Here is a 19,616-nt window from a genome sequence, read left to right on the forward strand (position 1 = left end):
AAAATGACAGTACTAGCCCAAACAATTTACAGATTTGATGCAATCCCTATCAAAATACCAATGACATTCTGCACAGAAATAGAAAAAAAATCTTAAAATTTATATGGAACCACAAAACACCCAGCTAAAGACCCAGGGTAGCCAAAGCTATCCTAAGAAAAAAAACAAAACTGGAGGCATCACATTACCAGACTTCAAACTATACTACAGAGTTATAGTAACCAAAACAGCATGGTACTGGCATAAAAACAGACACATAGGCCAATGAAACAGAACAGAAAACCCACATAGAAATCCAACCACTTACAACCAACTCACCTTTGACAAAGGTGTCAAGAACATACACTGGGGAAAAGACAGTCTCTTCAATAAATAGTGCTGGGAAAACTGGATATCCATATGCAGAAGAATGAAACTAGACCCCTATCTCTCACCATATACAAAAATCAACTCGAAATGGATTAAAGACTTAAATGTAAGAACTGAAATTATGAAACTGCTAGAAGAAAACATTGGAGAAACTCTGCAGGACATTGGTGTGGGCAAATGTTTCCTGTGTAAGATCTCAAAAGCACAGGCAACCAAAAGCAAACACGAAGCTAAAAAGCTTCTGCACAGCGAAGAAAACAAAATGAAGAGACAACCCACAGAATGGGAGAAAATATTTGCAAACTACCCATCAGACAAGGGAGTAATAATCAGAATATATAAGAAGCTCAAACAACTCAACAGAAAAAAAATACAGTAATCTGATTTTAAAATGGGCAAAAGATTCAAATAGACATTCTTCAAAAGAAGACAAATGATCAATAGGTTTACAGAAAAATATTCAACATCACTGATCATCAGAAAAATGCACATCAAAACTATACTGAAGTATCTCACTGCAGTGAAAATGGCTTATATCTAAAAATATGGTACTTATACACATTATTACATATACACATTATTACATACACATTATAAAGAAAATATAATCCCAGCACTTTGGGAGGCCGAGGTGGGAGGATCACCTGAGGTCAGAAGTTCAAGACCACCAGGGCCAACATGGTGAAACCCTACCTTTACTAAAAATACAAAATTAGCTGGGCATGGTGACAGGTGCCTGTAATCCCAGCTACTCGGGAGGCTCAGGTAGAATTACTTGAACCTAGGAGATGGAGGTTGCAGTGAGCCGAGATCGCGCCATTGTACTCCAGCCTGGATGACAGAGTTAGCCTCCAGGTCAAACAAAAAGAAAATATGGTACTTATACTCAGTGGATGTATACTACATTATTCACTCACAAAAAAAGAAGGAAATCCTATCACCGGCAGCAACATGAACGGAACTGGAGGTCTTTTTTTTTTTTTTTTTTTTTTGAGACAGAGTCTCACTCTGTCATCCAAGCTGGAGTAGTACAGTGAGCCAAGATTGTGCCACTGCAGTGGCACGATCTCGGCTTACTGCAACCTCCACCTCCCAGGTTCAAGTGATCATCCTGCCTCAGCCTCCCAAACAGCTGGGACCACAGGCATGTGCCACCACGCCCAGCTAATTTTTTTGTATTTTTAGTAGAGATGGGGTTTCACCATGTTAGCCAGGATGGTCTCCATCTCCTGACCTCGTGATCTGCCCAACTCAGCCTCCCAAAGTGCTGGGATTACAGGCATGAGCCACTGTGCCTGGCCCGCAACTGGAGGTCTTTATGTTGAGTGAAATAAGCCAGGCACAGAAAGACAATTTCATGTGTTCTCGATTTCATATGGGAGCTGAAACAGTGGACCTCATGGAGATGGAGAGGACTGGTGGGTCCCAGAAGCCAGGGAGGGTGGGGAGGTAGAAATAAGATAAGTTGATTAATGGGTACAAATACTTGGTTTGACAGAATAAGACCTACTGTTTCAGAGAGCAGTAGGGTGACTGTAGCTTACAGTATTTGATTGTACATTTCCAAATAGCTAGAAGAGAGTAATTCAAATGTTTCTAGCATAAAGGCAAATGGTGAAGGTGATGAAGACACCCCAAGTATACTGGTTTGATCTCTACAACTTGTATGGATGTATTAAATTATCACATGTACCCCCAAAATGTGCATCAACTGAAAAAAAAAAAAAAGGATCACAGGCTTAAACAGAAAATATAAAACTACAAACTTGTAGAGAAAATATAGAAGAGGCTGGGTGCACTGGCTCACACCTATAATCCCAGCACTTTGGGGAGGCCGAGATGGGCGGATCACCTGAGGTCAGGAGTTTCAGACTAGCCTGTCCAACATGGTGAAACCCCATCTCTACTAAAAATACAAAAATAAGCCGGGCCGTGGTGGTGGGCACCTGTAATCCCAACTACTCGGGAGGCTGAGGCAGGAGAATCGCTTGAACCCAGGAGGCGGAAGTTGCAGTGAGCCGAAAGCGCGTGCCATTGTACTCTAGCCTGGGCGACAAGAGCCAGACTCCATCTCAAGGAAAAAAAAAAAAAAAATAGAAGAAAATGGCCAGAATCTAGGCCTAGGCAAAGAGTTGTTAAAGCCGACACCTAAAGCATGATCCATAAAGGGGAAATTTAATCAATTGGACCTCATCAAATGTTTATAGCGTTTGCTCTGTGAAAGTCGCAGTGAAGAGGACTAGAGGGCATCCTGCTGACGGGAAGAAAATATTGCAACCCAGACACCGTCTCTCATTGTCATTTGTGCATTCTGTTCAATAAAATATACTTGTAACCCCGAAATTAATCCTCTGGGAGTGTTTAGAGTCGTCTGCGGACTTTGGCAGCAGTGAGAAACTCTGCGTGGCCCGGCACACTCCTTCCCAGCTCGGGTGGAGAAGGTTGCACCCTGCCTGTGGTTTTTGGCTTATCGTGAAGCATCATTTCATGGTCTATTTAGTGCCACATTTTCCACACGTTTGTGCTTTGTGCTTTTTGTGGGTGATTTCGCATTTAAAGGCACCTCCCAGCACAATGTTGAAGTGCCATCTGGCGTCCCAGGTGCAGGAGGGCCATGACATGCCTCCTGAAGATTGTGTTAGATAAGCATGAGTTACAGTGCCCCCAGGCCGTAAGCACATGAATGCACCAGCAATCTGTATTAAACCAGGTGTCTTCAAACAAAACACACCTAAAGCAAGGCTATGCATTGACTAGGTGATTAAATGTGACCAGAGGCTCCCAGGCGCCTTGCCAGTATTTCTCTGCTGAATGATGGATAAGAATTTGCTATTTCAGCAATCCTGGTGACTTCATGGATGTAACTACTGCCAAATAATGAGAATCGACTGGATCTGACATATGGTATCACAGTATCTACTGAGGCCAGGTGTGGGGGCTCACTCCTGTGATCCCAGCACTTTGGGAGGCAAAAGTGAGAAGACTGTCTGAGCCTAGGAGTTCAAGACCAGCCTGGGCAACAGAGTGAGACCCCATCTCTACAAAATCAAAAATTAGCGGGGTGTGGCACCTCATACCTGTAGTCCCAGCTACTCGGGAGGATCACTTGAGCCCAGGAGGTTGAGGCTGCAGTGAGCCAAGATCACACCACTGCACTCCAGCCTGGGCAACAGAGCCAGACCCTGTCTCAAAAAAATAAATAAATAAAAAAGACATGCTAAACAGTGAGAATTAAATGAACAATCCAATTAGAAAGTGGGCAAAAAATGGCCAGGCGCAGTGGTTTGCACCTATAATCCCAGCACTTTGGGAGGCCCAGGTGGGCGGATCACCTGAGGTTAGCAGTTCGAGATCAGCCTGGCCAACATGGCAAAACCCAGTCTCTACTAAAAATACAAAATTAGCCAGGTGTGGTGGCAGGCGCCTGTAGTTCCAGCTACTTGGGAGGCTGAGGCAGGAGAATCACTTGATCCTGGGAGGTGGAGGTTGTAGTGAGCTAAGATTGTGCCACTGCACTCCAGCCTGGGAGACAGAGCAAGACTCCATCTCAAAAAAAAAAAAAGAAAAGAAAAGAAAGAAAAAGAAAAAAAAAAGAGAGAACGGGGAAAAAACATTTCATCAAAGAGGACGTACAGATGGCAAGTAAGCACATGTAAAGGTGTTCGACGACACTGGCCATCAAGGCAATACAAACTGAAATCACAGCATGAGGTCACCACAGTTAGATCAGAATGGGGAGAACAAAAAGCAGTGACCACCCCATGTGCTGGGGAGGACGTAGAGAAACCAGGTCACTCACACTGCTGGTGGAAGGTGAAACGGGACTGACACTCTGGAAAGCAGCTGAGCAGTTTTTTACAAAACAAAACAGGCAGTTACTGTATGGCCCGGCAATCACACTTCCAGGCCCAGAGAAATGAAAACACACATTCACACAGTAAATTGACCATGAATATTTGTGGCAGTTTTAGGTGTAACAGCAACAATTGCAAACAACCCATGTGTCTTTCAATGCTGCCTCGACTGGCTTGGGCCACCAGCACACACTGATTTTCCCAGTCCTGGAGGCAGGAGTCCGAGATCAAGGGGGCAGGACTGGTTCCTCCAAGGCCTCTCTCCACAGCTGGCAGCCCCTGCCTTCTCCCCGTGCCCTCACATGGCCTTTCCTCCCTGTGTGCACCACAGGGGTCTTTTTGTGTGTCCAGATTTCTTCTTTTTATCAGGACACCGTCAGATTAAACTAGGGCCCCCCCCATGTGACCTTATTTTAACTTAATCACGTTTGTGAACATTGTGTCTACAAACAGTCACATTCCGAGTCCCTGGGGATGATGGCTTCAGCCTATGACACTGTTAGGGGGACACGATTCAGCCCAAAACAAATGGGCAGATGGGAAAACAGACGGGGCTCACACCCTAGGAAAAACAACTCAGAAATAAAAAGGAACGAACTACGCAACAGCTGGAAGAGAGCTCCAGGATATGTCCTTGTGCCAGAGGTGGCACCTGAATGACCCCATGGATATGACGCTTCTTTTCTTTTCTTTTTTTTTTTTTTTTTTTTGACAGAGTCTCACTCTGTCACCTAGGCTGGAGTGCAGTGGCACGATCTTGGCTCACTGCAACCTCTGTCTCCCAGGTTCAAGCAATTCTCCTGCCTCAGCCTCCTGAGTAGCTGGGATTACAGGCGTGTGCCACCACGCCCGGCTAATTTTTGTATATTTAGTAGAGACGGAGTTTCACCGTGTTGTCCAGGCTGGTCTTGAACTCCTGACCTCAAGTGATCTGCCCACCTCGGCCTCCCAAAGTGCTAGAATTACAAGCGTGAGCCACCGTGGACAGCTGGATATGACATTTCTGAGATGACAAAATTCTAGAAATGGAAGATGGGCTACGGTTGCCAGGGATTAGAGATAAGATGGCGTCAGAGCCATGGGTGTGGAAGGGCCACACAGGGATCTTCCTGGGGATACGAAGTGAGATGGGCAGAGGCTGAGTAAGGCCATCGGATGGCATCGAAGTCCATGTCCTTGTGTGAGACTGTGGTGTTCTGCAAAGACTCACTGTTAGGAAAAGTTGGGCAGAGGGAACAAGGGATCGCTCTGTATTCTTTCTTACAACAACTATTACGGCAACAAAAGTTTCTTTTTTTTGAGACAGGGTCCCCCACTGGAATGCAGTGGTGAGATTGTAGGGCACTCCAGTCTTGACCTCCTGGGCTTAAGTGATCCTCCCACCACAGTCTCCCAAAGTGCTGTGATTAGGATTAGGGTTAGGTGGGGATTAGGGGGCATGAGCCACCATGTCCAGTGGGCAATAAAGTTTCAATTAAAAAAAAACAATATCTGCAGCTCAGCACGAGCTCCTGAAAAGACCAGAAACACAATCAGCACACACCTGTCCACAGCTGGTGAGGCCAGAGGGCAGGTGTCCACCCCTTGGAGCCGTTTTCCCCAAATGCCCTTCTCCAGCATGTCTGTGTGGCCCACACATCTGAGCTCCCAAATCCAGGACCCTCCAGACTGCCTACCCCCAGCTGAGCATCCAACCGCTATCCATACCTCCAGTGCCCTCACATACCCCATCCCTGTCTCCATCTCAAACACTCCACCCACCAAACACCCTGTCCCCACCACACACCCTGTCCCCATCACACACCCTGTCCCCCACACACACACACTCCGTCCCCCACACACACCCCATCCCCACCATACACAACCCATCCCCACCACACCCCGTCCCCACCACACACCCCGTCCCCACCACACTCACCCCGTCCCCACCACACACGCCCCGTCCCCACCACACTCACCCTGTCCCCACCACACACAGTCCCCACCACACACACCCCGTCTCCACCACAAACACCCCGTCCCCACCACACCCTGTCCCCACCACACACAGTCCCCACCACACACACCCTGTCCCCACCACACACATCCCGTCCAGTTTTCCTGCTTCATTTTTCACCACAGAGCCCGTAGCAATAAAATATACCTTGTATTTTCTTTTCATTGGCTATAAGCATTCAATACACGGTTGAATGAAGAAATAAATGAATCAATGAAAGATGGACCAGAGCTCAGCCATCTCCCAGTTTTTCTTCAGCAGGATCCCCTGTTATTATTGTCCCTGAGAACTTCTCACTGTGAGAGAGTCTGACATAAAACAAAATGTATTAAGTAATCCTTCATTTCTCCCACAAATGCCAGTGTGCACAAACTAAGCTAGCATCATTGCCAGGGAAATGAAAGACGGGGACACTGGAGATGGCCAGGTGCCCACAGCCCAGTCACAGTCCTAGCTTGGGCTCCCTGCCCCACATGGAGCACTGCCCTGGGTCTCCACAGCCCATAGCCAGACAGACCCTTCTCCTCACTTTTCCCAAATCAAGGCGTTTACCCAAGATGTTCAAAACTTAAACACTAAATCTCTAAATGGAAACTAAGAAGACCGACAGCACCAAGTGCTGTCGAGGACGCAGGACGACAGGAACCTGGCACACTTCTGGTGGGAATGTAAATGCTACATTCACTCTGGGAAAATGTCTGGCAGTTCCTAGCAAAACTGAGCTTTCCTGCCCTGTGGCCCAGAGCTCCACCGCAGGGGTTTACCAGAAAGACTGGAAAATGTATGTACACACAATCTGTGCAAGTATGGAGATGCAGAGACCCCTGAATGAGAACAGGCAAACACTCCTTATTCCCAGATTGCTAAAGCAAGGGAATCAGCCGCCATCACTCATATTGGGTGGAGATGCCCAGGCTGGCAGAGGAGTGGGAGAGCTTCCAGATGAGACAGGGACAGCTCCAGGTGAGCCCAGATGGAGTCTGTGGCCTGGGGAGCTGGAGGCAGCTCATAGGAGTGGGCCTCCCATGGGATTGGTAAAGGAAGTGTCTGCCTCCATTTGTGCTGCTACAAGAGAATACCTGAGGCTGACTCATTTATAAGGAACAGAAGTTTATTGGCTCACAGTTCTGGAGATCGCAAAGTCCAAGGTTCAGGAACTGGCAGACTTGGGAATTCTGCCTCCAAGATGGTGCTTTGAACACTGGAGGGCAAGAGAGACACAAGTGGGCTAAACTCACCCTTTCATAACATTAACTCCACCCTTGAGAGTGGAGCCCTCACAGCCCAATCACCTCTTACAGGCCTCATCTCTTAACACTGTTAGAATGGCAATTCAATTTCAACATGAAGTTGGCACAGTGCCTCACGCCCCAATCCCAGCTACTTGCGGACAGGACTTGAAGACTAGCACATAAAAACAAAAAATTTTAAAAATTAGCATGCCCCTGTGGTCCCAGCTACTCGGGAGGTGGAGGTGGGAAGATCACCTGAGCCCAGAAATTCAAGACCAGCCTGGGCAATATAGTGAGACCCCCATTTCTACAAAAAAAAAGAAAAAATTAGTCGAGTGTGATGACTCACACCTGTAGTTCCTGCTACTCACGAGGCTAAGGCAGGAGGATCACCTGAGCCCAGGAGGTTGGGGCTGTAGTGAGCTTGTAGTGTGTTTATGCCACTCCACTTCAGCCTGGGCAAGAGTCAGACCCTGTCTCAAAAAAAAAAAACAAAAAAACAAAAAAACACCTCCCAACTACAATTGTGAGTTTGTTTGTTTCTCCTTGAAGGACTGGCTTTTAAATTCCATGGTCTTCCCTCTATAGTTTGGAAGATACATTTCCATTCTTTTAGAGATTATCTGAAAACTTTGATAAGCCTAGTAACAGATGCTAAAGTCAGTGTCCATGCCCTCCTTCCAACCAGGAGGAGGACTATAGAACACTGTAGGTTTGCGCACCTCTCTCCCAACTCACACATGGCATCTTTTTTATAAACTCCAAAAGTAGGCATTCTAAGTAGAAGCTTCTAGATGTGGTGTTTTAGACATGCCCACAAATCGACCCTCCTGCCTATTCATTCCTTCTTCCATCACCAGCTTCCCCACAGGATCCCTTGCCAGAAGCCCAGACATGCCTTAGACGCTTTAGGCTATGCTGGCAGCAAACTCAGGAGTGAGGACGGTTTCCTGGTATGAAAATGCCTTTAGTTCTCTTTTTTTTTCTTTTTTGAGACAGAGTCTCATTCTATTGCCCAGACTGGAGTGCAATGGCACAATCTTGGCTCACTGCAACCTCTGCCTCCTGGGTTCAAGTGATTCTCCTGCCTCAGCCTCCCGAGTAGCTGGGATTACAGGCATATGCCACCATGCCCAGCTAATTTTTGTATTTTTAGTAGAGACAGGGTTTCACCATGTTGGTCAGGCTGGTCTTGAACTCCAGACCTCAGGTGATCCACCTGCCTCAGCCTCCCAAAGTGCTGGGAATACAGACATGAGCCACTGTGCCTGGCCCCTCATTCTTGAAAGATGGATTTTTCTGGGTACACAATTCTAGGCTATCACTATTTTCTCCCAGGACTTTGAAGATATTTTTTACTTTCTTTCTGGCTTCCACTGTTGCTTTTAATAAACCACTTATTTTCTTCTTTCCAGATAATCTCTTTCTTTTCTGCCTTCTTTCAAGATCTCTTTGTCATGAGGTTCTGTACTTTCACCAAGACATAACTATTTGGTAGAGCTTCTTAACTATGCTGCTTGGGAGCCACTGGATTCCTGAACCTAAGGAGCAGGGGCTCCTATCGGTTTGGGAAAGTTCTCAGCTGTATTTCTCTGAATACTTGCCTCCACCCCATATTCTCTTTCCCCTTCTTCTGGAATTACTCGTAAATTGCGGATGCCATACTAAATTCTCTGTCTTCTTGTCTCTTATCCCATCTTATATTTTCCAGCTGCACTTTGGGGTCATTTCTTCAAACAGTTCCCAACTCTTCAGGAAACACACTATGGATTATTTTTTAGAATATTCTATTTCAACAAGTTCTCTTTTTAATCTGCTTGGTCATTTTTATAGTCTCTTGCTTCCTGTGCATAAATTGTTTTATTTAAATATATTAAACATCCTCATTCCATGTGATGTGTCTGCTTACTCTAGGATCAGAATATTGGTGTGTGTGCTTCTGTATGTCTTTCTGCTGGGCCTTGTTTATGGTACTGCGTGTGTGTGTTTACAATTTCTTTCCTGTACCTTAGCATGTTTTGATATCTTAAAAAAAAAAAACAAAAAACAAAAAACCTTTCTCTGTTTTATGGCAGTCTCATTTAAAAAAAAAAAAAAAAAAAATTCCACCTTCTGGCTGGGAGACTGCCCCTCCCAGAGCAGCCAATCCTTACAGATAAGGGCCCAGCTGGGTGCACGCCTCTGTGATGCAACCTCATCAGTCCAGAGCCCACCTCTATCTAGCCAGAGCACTCAGGCAGCCAAGGACCACTCCTACAGCTTGGAGCCCATGGAAATCACTCCAGCTTGCCGGCCACACACCTGCCCTACCTTGCCTTTCCTGGGGAAGCGCCAGGAAAGGTCTGGCAGAAGCTCTCCTGGGCTCCTGCCTCTCCTCTCAGGCTGCACTTGACTGACTGTCTCATACAAGAACACAGAACAGGGAGCTTGTCTCCTTGGGGATTAGAAGATGATGATGATGATGATTTTACAATGAACGTATACTTCTTAGGATGTTTTCTATCAAAGGCCTGATTTGGAGGTGGGTTTCTCACAGTTTCTACACTGTCTGCTGGGCTCTGGAAATACTACCAACTGCAACTTCTCTTCTTTTGTATTTTTTCTCTGTTTTAAGACAGGGTCTTGCTCTGTTGCCCAGGCTGGAGCGCAGTGGCACAATCACAGCTCACTGCAGCCTCAACCTCCTGGGCTCCACCATGCCTGGCTAACTTTTTTTTTTTTTTTTTAAGAGACAGAGTCTTGATATGTTGCCCAGGCTGCTCTCAAACTCCTGGGCTCAAGCAATCCTCCTGCCTCAGCCTCCCAAAGATCACAGGCATGAGCCACCATACCCAACCTTACCTGGCTTTGAAAGGAAAATATAAGCATGCTTTCTTAAAGATGCACTATACACTGTGTTAAGTAAAACAACTCAGAAACAGAGAGTCAAACACCACACGTCCTGACTCATAAGCAGGAGCTGCCCAACAGGCAATGTGAGCTCAGAAAGTGGAAGGTAGAAGGCGGACATGAGGGACTCTAATGAGGGGTGGCAGGAGAGGTGAAGGTAAGAAGCCCAGACTGCATCACCATGCACTATACCCACATAACACAACTGTACCTTATGCCTTGAATTCACACACACACACACACACACACACACACACACGCGCGCTAACTTCCTATGTTTTTACAATATAAACTAAAGCAGACAGAAGAGCAGTGTGCAGTTTTGGAGCTGCCGCACCAGCTCTCAGCAGACCCCAGTGCTCCTGAACGCAAAGCTCTGACCCTGCTGATGCGCTTTAGGCTTTAGGCCTGCTTCCAAGGTCCTAAAGGCCAGGCCTTTCTGAGAGGACTAAGGACATTTTGGTGAAAACTGATTTGGTTTGTATGACAGAGGGGCTCTTTTGTTGACTGATACTTTCCTTTTTAAAGACACAGAAAAGGCTGGGCACAGTGGCTCATGCCTGTAATCGAGACCATCCTGGCCAACATGGTGAAACCCTGTCGCTACTAAAAATACAAAAATTAGCCAGGCATGGGGCATGTGCCTGTAGTCCCAGCTACCCAGGAGGCTGAGGCAGGAAAATCACTGGAACCTGGGAGGCGGAGCTTGCAGTGAGCCGAGATTGTGCCACTGCACTCCAGCCCGGGCAACAGAGCAAGACTCCATCTCAAAAAAAAAAAAAAAAAGGACACAGAAGAACACGGAATGTGTTTGATATGAACCAAGTATTTTGAGATCCTGACACCTGCAGAGACCTGAAGACACTGAGGGGGCACAGGATGGCTCTGGCAGCACCTCACTCTGGAGTGGCGTGCTTCCTTCCTGGCTCACCACCCAGCCACACCCACGGGACAGGCTAGGATGCTCCCAGATGCTGCAGCACTCAAGGAGGTCCTGCTGGGAATGCCAGGCAACCTCAGGCAGATGAGGGAGCCAGGGCACTTTGAGCTCGAGGCACAGACCCTCATTCCGGGGTGCATGCCCCTCATGCAAGAGACACCAGCTCTTGGTGACACGGGCCACAGGCATCCACTCCTGGCTGAGCTGGAGAGAAAACTGGCCGGGAAGCTGATCAAATGTCTCCATGACAGTTTAAAGCAGCAGCTGGTGGGGCTGGAAAGGTTGCAGGGATGCTGGTCTGGAATCCATCCTGCACTGGGGACTTCCAGAGCACGACCTGTCCAAGAGGGGCTGAAGGCCACCGGCTCTCAGGACCCCAGGGGTCAGGGCCACCTAGTTGTTTCCTTGCCCACAGGAGAGCTTACCGCAGCAGGTGGGACTGGACAGCCCTCCTCTTCCCTCCAGCTTCAGCCACTTCCTCCCGTGCATCCACTCTACACCCTTCTCCGTGGTGATGGCAAACTACACAGCAGCTCAGAGCTGCCTTTAGACCCCTGGCCCTGAAACTGCCATGGCTGAAGGTTTCTAGAGAGTACCTGTGGCCCCCCAGGATGGCTGCACAGGCTCCCTGCCTGCTTGGCCCTCCGTGACCACCCTAAGGTCCAGCTCGGTGGCCCAAATGCCTGCCCCCCAGGCCCTGTGCCCTGCAGCCAACAGCTCACAGCCATGGGGCTGTCCTTTGCAGACTCGGCACCCACATGCCCAGCCTGGGCCTCTGAGGCCTCCCCTGCTGGCCTGCAGCCATGCCAAGTGCTTTATCTGGTAGGTCTAGGCATTCTCAAGGGACAGCTGTTCCCAGGGTCATCAGCCAGATCCCAGAAACTAAGCCCCCGCCTCCCTCTCCCCCAAATGAAACCAGAGCTCCCAAGGGGCTGCTTGTGGCTCACTCTTTAATAAATGCCCTGAAACATGGAGCTCACACTTCAGTGGGAAGGGGGAAGCCAGTGGGTGAACAGAAGGCTGCACCCCACGACTGACAGCAAGTCACTCTCACTGCAAACACAGGCAGTGCCGAAACCCAGCACACACATGCAGAACTCTGCCCTGCTGGCTTTTGAGCCCTGAGCTGGCCCTACCCCATGCTCCTGGAGGGCTCTGAGGAGGAACAGAGGTGGGGAAGCATGGACAATGGGCACAGCCTTCCACAAGCCTCCAGCATGGGATACCTGGTGGCTCAGCCCTGTGTGCTCCTCCATGCACAGAAACCCACATGCCACCTGATCCAATGTCCCAGACCCCTCTAAACCACGCACAACCCCACCCTGAGACATGCTGGAAACAAGCACAGTGAAACAACTCCCAAAGCCCGAGCCCCAGCCTGCAGACCCTGGACACCGCCCAGCTTCCAGGCACAGGGACCAACCCCCCACGAGGCTCATGCTGGGCAGAGTGGGGTGCAAGGCACAGAAGCTGCCAGTGCTGGCCAGAGACACTGTACCATCCTCCCAGACAACCCTGTGTGGAGCCACAATTGGGGCCCGGCGCCACCTGGAGCTCAGCACTCACAGTGGGCTCCTCTGGGGCCACAGGAAGCCCAGCGAGAAAACAACCCACGTGCCTGGGGCCCTTGAGCATGGGCGGGGCCAGGCAGGGCACCTACAAGGGGGACTTTCCCAGATGGGAACCAGGGCTCCCACCCAGTAGGCACAGCAGACAGATGGAATGGGAAGACCCCCGACAGAGGACAGAGGCCCCAGGCCCCAGCCTCCCCATCAGCCTGCACCAGCCAAGGCTTCGGGCTACTTGGAGACTGTAGGCCACCAGTCTGGCACAGATGCGGCTAAGGCCACCTGAGCACCCTCAGAGGCTCTGATGTGCAGAGGACCCTTGATCTTCTCTGACCACAGCAGGGCCAGCCCCACGTTGCCCTGGCCGGCCCTGAACTTGCCCACAGTCTGTCCTGACGCAGTCAGCACCGTGGCACCGGGGGTGATGCCACTGGCAGGAAGGGGGTCCAAGAACCTGACAGGGAAGAGGCGCTTGCGGATGACGCCCATGTGGTGGGTGCGGGCTGTCAGCTCCTGGCCGATGTAGCAGCCTTTAGTGAAGCTCACGCCGTTCATGAAGGCCAGGTTGGACTCCAGCGGCAAGGCCACCCCAGGAGGCAAGTCTCCGACCCCCTCAGGAACGCCTGCAGGGATCGGAGGAGGGAAACCAGCGAGAACTGAACATCGTCTAGCCCTACCCATGCAATCCAGTCCTGCGCGCCCACCCTGCCCATACCTTGCAGGTATCGGTGCTGGTGATAATCCCACAGGTCCCCGAGCCGGCCCCCCGACACCAGGGCTGGGCCTTCGTCCTGGGTGAGGAGCCGCCACCCCATGCGTGCTGTTCGCGGGTCGCGGATGAGGATGGCAGCAGCCCCTGCACTCTCCTGCAACGGTGCATTCCTGCAGGCCTCAGGGGAACTGGGCAACACCGCCCATACTCGCAGCTCCCGGTGCGGCTCCACCGTGACCTTCCGCCGGATCCTGTACAGCGCGAGGTGCTTCTGCAGTGCGCCCTGCACGGAGCTGTCACACTCCAGGAGAAAGCCAGACACCTCCTCCGAGTGTTCCTGGAGCCTGCAGGGAGAGAGGCAGGGGTGCATGCCAGCTCACCAAGTGCGTGGGCCAGAAAGGGCTGCATGACGGAGCTAGCCTTACGCGGGCAGAGGAGTACACCGTGGACCAACGCAAGGAGCCCTGCCCAGCCACAAGGGACTGCACCTTCAAGGCAAGCGCCTGGGTCACCACAAGCAGGGAGCCACGCCCACAGCGAGCCACGCCCATAGCCACATCCCGCAGCACCTCCCAAGGTGCGTATCACAGCTAGATGTGAGCACCATGGAGAACAGCGCAGAGTGCCGTGCCCACAGCAATGCCAGGATACATGCAGACAATGCACATCAGGCCAGGCAGGGCACACCTGGACCAGCGCATGGAGAGCCCTGCCCACAGCCACGCGGAGCTGCGCCTCCAGAGCTCTCCTCTAAGCAGGCAGAGACAAGCTCACAGGGGCTAGCGCAGACAGACCCTGTTTGCCCAGGGACTGGCAGAACTACAACAGCCTGCCCAAGGGCATCGTCTGGAGTAGTCCCAAAGCCTAGGGAAGAAATGACAACAGTCCACTGGATGCGGGAGCAGGGACGGGCAGGGCCCCACAGAGGAACGGTATGCACAGCCACTGAGAACCAGACCTGCCCGTTCCAGCCCAGGGAAGCCATCGAGGAGCCCGAGGGTCCTAAGGTGGGCAGGAGGGAGGAGCAAGGAGCCCAGGAGGAGGTCAGGGAGGTACAATATGCCTGAGGACCACTCTACCTATGTCCACCACCTGCCTCCCCAAGTCAAGTCTCAGAACCCAACCCCAGAGCCATTCTGACCTGCACTCCAGGCAGCCCTCCTCAGAGGATTTGGGCAGGCACCACACGAATGACCACTGACCAGATGGATGGTGGGGAGAGGAGAGGCCCGGGCAGTGTGGGGCATGTCAGGTGGGGGGCACTAAGTGGAGATACCTCGGGTGCAGCCACCTCCATGGCTAGGGTTGATTGCAGGTGTGGACTGCACAAGGCTTCACAGACCGGTGAGAGCTGAGACAGGGAGGTAATAAGACCCCCAGAGGGCCTGCCAGAGAGGAGCCCACAAGCTGGTGGCCCAGCCCCTTCCAGCCAGAAGAGGGCTCAGTCCTTGCCAGCCGCCCAGAGCTTCAGGTGCCAAGTGGGGGCCTGCTGCCCTCATCTCTGCAGTCTCACTCTACCCTGTGATCATGCCCACGTGCCAGCAGCCACAGAGAATGTTCACACTCATCACCCAGAACCAGTGGGCACAGGTCTCACTGAGGACCCTGATGCAGGGAGGGTGGGCATAGCCAGCTGTGACAGCCAGTGGAGCTGGCCCGCCCTCCAAGACAGTGGTCACAGGACATCAAAAACAACACTGGCAAGGAAGGGGAACATACGTCATTTACACATGTGGGGCTAAGATGATGGGAGGAACAGCAAGGACAGCACAGAGGGGCAGCCACAGGTGTGGTGCGAAAAGGTCACCACGCCACCAGGGAAACACAGGCAATGTGTCCCAGACAGATGCAGTGGCAAACCCAAACGCTGGCCAGCACGAGAAACCAGGTCACTGGCATGCTGCTGGTGTGGAGGCAAAACGGGCGTCTCTCTGGAAGACAGGGTGCAAGTCCTCACAATATCAAACAAGCAACTACCCTGTGACCTGGCTCTCTCACTTCCGGGCATGGATCACTGAGAAATGAACACTGCAGTTCACACAAAACCTGCTGCAGCGAAAGCTCACAGCAGTCAGCTCTACTAGTAATGGCCAAAAGGGGAGAATCAAGGTGCCACCACACGACAGGGGACTTCTCAGCAAGAACAGGGAGCCGGAGATGGACAGAAGTGGGTGGATCTGAGGGCACTATGGTGAGGGAAAAGGGTAAGGCCAAAAAATAACAGGCCGGTGCATCCATCTATGACACTCCTGAAATGACACAATTTTACAGCTCGAGAACAGGTTTCGGGGTGGTGGGGGTACCCATTCAGGGGCAGGAGCAGGAAGCCGCATGGGCCTGATCATGGCCACAGGTATTCGCACGTTAGAAAATCGCAGTTATACACATGCATGCACACACGCACAAAGTAAGACACGCAAATCCAGAGACCCCAGATGTGCCCTGTGTGTGCAATCAGGGGAACTGGGGAGGGGTCTATGCGATCTCCTTCCACAGGTTGTTTTGTTTTTTTTTTTTTGGCAACTTCCTGCAAATCTATAATTATTTCAAAATAAGAAGTGGGAAAAAAAAAACAAAAAACAAAAAACAAGGAGCTTCCCCTGCAGAGGTGTCCGAGCACTACAAGAGGGAAGGCAGCAGGCAGTCCTTTCATCCTAGCCATCTGACATCAGCAAGTTTTTAACCACATGCATGCGTATTTGTATTTTTAAAGTCTACATTAGGGTCAGCAGACAAAGATGGACTAAAACACAGGTGAGCAGGGGACCCGGGCGGAGGGACAGATGTGAGGTCATGGGCACAGGGTGCTGGGCACTGGACAGGCAGGGAGGAGCTGAGCAGTGCCAGACAGAGTAGAGGGACAAAGTAAGGGGACTAGAGTGGAGCTGAGGGATCGCAGGTCCAGGGTCTAGTAAGCTGGGCACACAGGCACAGGGGAGGCCACAGAGTCCTACAGGGCAAGGGCAGGAGCTGGGGCAGGACAGGCAGGGTGGGGCCAGGGTGCCCCATGGGTCCATCAGTCGAGAGTGGAGCCCAGAGAAGATTAAGCTGAGCGCCCCTGCACTCTGAGGTGGGGCTGGCTCAGCTGCCTGCCTTGGCTGGAACCCCCACCCATGCTGAAATCCCCTGCTGCCCCCATCTGCTGAGCACTCCCTGGCCTCCCACAGGGTGGATGTCCTCACAGGACCCAGGTTCTGGGGTCAAGGGCACTTTCCAGCCCTCTGTGCCGGTGACTGTCTACCAAGCAGCTTCTCAGGACCAATTGAGCTGGGACGTGACCCCCAGGCCCACCCCAACCCCTGCCACACCTGAAGACTGCCAGGAGACTAGCCGCAAAGGAGAGCCCTGGCCTGGGGAGCTTTCTCAGCCTCATCGATATCCATGGTGGGGGCTGTCCAGATGCTGAGCAGCACCCTTTGCCTGTACCACATCCCATGATGACAACCAAAAATATTTCCAGATACCGCCGAGGGGAGCAGGGGACAGGGTTGCCAGAGAAAATACAGGGCACCTGGTTAAATCAGAATTTCACATCAACGACCAATGACTTTTTTAGTGTACCCCAAATACCGCACAAGATGTACGTACAAATCACCCGTTGCTCGTCTGAGATGGACCTGGGTGTACTGTGCTTTTGTTCGCTGAGCCCAGAAGCCCCGGTGGGAGTAAGGGTGCAGGAAGGGGAGGGAGATCAGGGGTGGCTCTGGCCCAGCCAGCTGAAAGAAAGGGTCCCCTAGCCATCAGACCCAAGGGTTTCCAGTCATGTTCAGGAAAACACTGCCCTGGGGCCCGGCCTGACTCTTTCCCTTCTCTCTCCTTCCTCCTTCCCAGGCCACCAGAGGCCTGACAAGTCTCTCCTGCCCCTCAGTGCTGGACAGACACAAGGCCACAGCCCTGACACTCTTGGGCCTGCTGAGCCCTGCACTGAGTCCACATCCTTGCCCTGGCCAGATCACAGCAAGGCCACTGGACCACAATCCTACCTGCGACATGACCCTACAGCCTCTCTCTGCCTCCTACGTGAAGAGAGATCAAAACCAACTGACAGAAAAGGACCCCAAGGAGGCCAGGCATGGTGGCTCATGCCTGCAATCCCAATACTTTGCAAAGCTGAGGCAGGAGACTCGCCTGAGCCCAGGAGTTCAAGACCAGCCCGAGCAACATAGTGAGATCTCAACTACCTGTAGTCCTGGCTACTTGGGAGGCTGAGGTGGGAGGATCACTTCAGCCCAGAAGTTTGAAGGTACAGTGAGCTACAACTGTACCACTGCACTCCAGCCTGGGCGACAAAGCAAGGCTCCATCTAAAAAAAAATGCTGGCGCGGTGGCTCAAGCCTGTAATCCCAACACTTTGGGAGGCCGAGACAGGCAGATCACAAGGTCAGGAGATTGAGACCATCCTGGCTAACACAGTGAAACCCCGTTTCTAATAAAAAAATACAAAAAACTAGCCGGGCGTGGTGGCGGGCGCCTGTAGTCCCAGCTACTCAGGAGGCTGAGGCAGGAGAATGGCGTAAACCTAGGAGGCGGAGCTTGCAGTGAGCTGAGATCCGGCCACTGCACTCCAGCCTGGGCGACAGAGCGAGAGTCCATCTTAAAAAAACAAAACAAAAAAAAAATTAGCTGTCAAGCTATGAAAAAACATGGAGGAATCTAAACGCATTATCACTAAGTGAAGGACGCCAATGTGAAGAGGCTACAGATGCATGAGTCCAACTACAGGACATTCTGGAAAGCATGAAACTATGGAGACACTAAAAACATCAGTGGTGGCCAGGAGTTATGGGAGATGGATGGATGGGCAGGGCACAGAGGATTTCAGGGCAGTGACACTATTGTATGTGATGCTACAATGGTGGACATGTGTCATCATACATTTGCCTAACTTATGAACGCACCAAGCCAAGAGTGACCCTCATGAAAACTATGCACTCCAAGTGATGATGGTACGTCAACAGAGGTTCATCAATTGCGGCGAAAACAGCACTTTGGTGGGGGATGTTGATGATAGGGGAAGTTGTGGGGTAATATGGGAAATCTCTGCACATTCTGCTGTTTTGTTGAGAACCTAAAACTGCTATAAAAAGCAACTCCCATTAAAAGACAACAACCAAAAAACTATAGCTTCATCTGAAAGAAGGCACTACATCCAGGAAACAAGAATAGGGGGCTTTAAGGAAGCAATGGCTCAGGATGATATATTAGCAAGTATCAGAGTTGAAATAAAAAATCTTACAGTCAGAAAAAACCCACAGAGGAATGATGGGCAGGGAATGACCAGAGAAGCAGGAACACACGGAGCCTTCCAGCGAGAGGTGGCCCCTGACCTGCAGGCTGCCCTCTCCCCAGAGGAGTGACCAGAGAGGGCAAACCACAGAGAGAGAGGTCAACAGCCAACAGCAGCCCGACAAGGAAAAGAGTGTAACCTCATGAACTGAACTAAATGTGCCCAATGAGCGCAGCCCGAAGCCCACCCATGCCACAGAGCTGGGAGGGGTGGCATCTGGACACCTGTCGCCCACCACCCCTGGGGAGCCAATTGAGGAGGTGACCTTGTCGTGTCCTTCTTCTGATGGCTGAGGAGAAACAGGGCCATGAATTCCAACAGAACTGAAGCTAGAGGGTTTCAAGTATTATTACACGGATGCTGAATCCCATGGAGGATGGTCCTGCCCCACCCAACCCCTCAGAGTGGAGCTCCCTGGCCTGTGACTTTGTGTCACATCTCAGAAGCGAGACCAGAGGTGGATGATATCACCCTTCAGTGCTGAGCTGGGGAAGAACAGAGCCACCTCCAGTACCCTCAGCACTCAGAACAGTGGCGGACACACCAGACACCCAGCACAAGCGAAGAAAATTAACTCCTCCTGCAGACCTCGAGGACAGAGACCACTACAATGAGAGCAAACAGAAAGCCACAGAAACACCACCAAGCATATGCTTGGTAAGGGGAACTGGGGCCCAACAGATCTACAGACAAGCTCTAGACTAGGCAAGAAAGGATGAATAGGAAAAAACCCTGAGACACAGAAAGGACAGACAGTTGACCCTTGAAC

At 51.1% G+C, this 19,616-nt stretch overlaps 1 protein-coding gene across 1 annotated transcript; it reads right to left on the minus strand.

Moving 5' to 3' along the window:
* Positions 1 to 12,213: 12,213 nt before the first annotated feature.
* On the minus strand, positions 12,214 to 14,038 carry IBA57 (IBA57, iron-sulfur cluster assembly homolog (S. cerevisiae)). The gene is made up of 3 exons (XM_011965698.1): positions 13,986 to 14,038; positions 13,564 to 13,904; positions 12,214 to 13,471 (listed from the first exon to the last, which is right to left on the minus strand). The coding sequence occupies exons 2-3, from the start codon at positions 13,661 to 13,663 to the stop codon at positions 13,080 to 13,082; spliced, it is 492 nt and encodes a 163-aa protein (XP_011821088.1). The 5' UTR covers positions 13,664 to 13,904; positions 13,986 to 14,038; the 3' UTR covers positions 12,214 to 13,079.
* Positions 14,039 to 19,616: the final 5,578 nt, after the last annotated feature.

Source organism: Mandrillus leucophaeus, unplaced genomic scaffold, assembly GCF_000951045.1.
Source record: "Mandrillus leucophaeus isolate KB7577 unplaced genomic scaffold, Mleu.le_1.0 Scaffold734, whole genome shotgun sequence".
Classification (NCBI taxonomy): Eukaryota; Metazoa; Chordata; class Mammalia; order Primates; family Cercopithecidae; genus Mandrillus; species Mandrillus leucophaeus.

Excerpts from the sequence above, each read along its gene's own strand:
- IBA57 (XM_011965698.1), bottom strand. The coding sequence starts at position 13,663 with ATGGGGTGGCGGCTCCTCACCCAGGACGAAGGCCCAGCCCTGGTGTCG. Across the intron at positions 13,472-13,563 it reads CCAGCACCGATACCTGCAAG|GCGTTCCTGAGGGGGTCGGA; the intron begins GTATGGGCAGGG and ends CGATCCCTGCAG.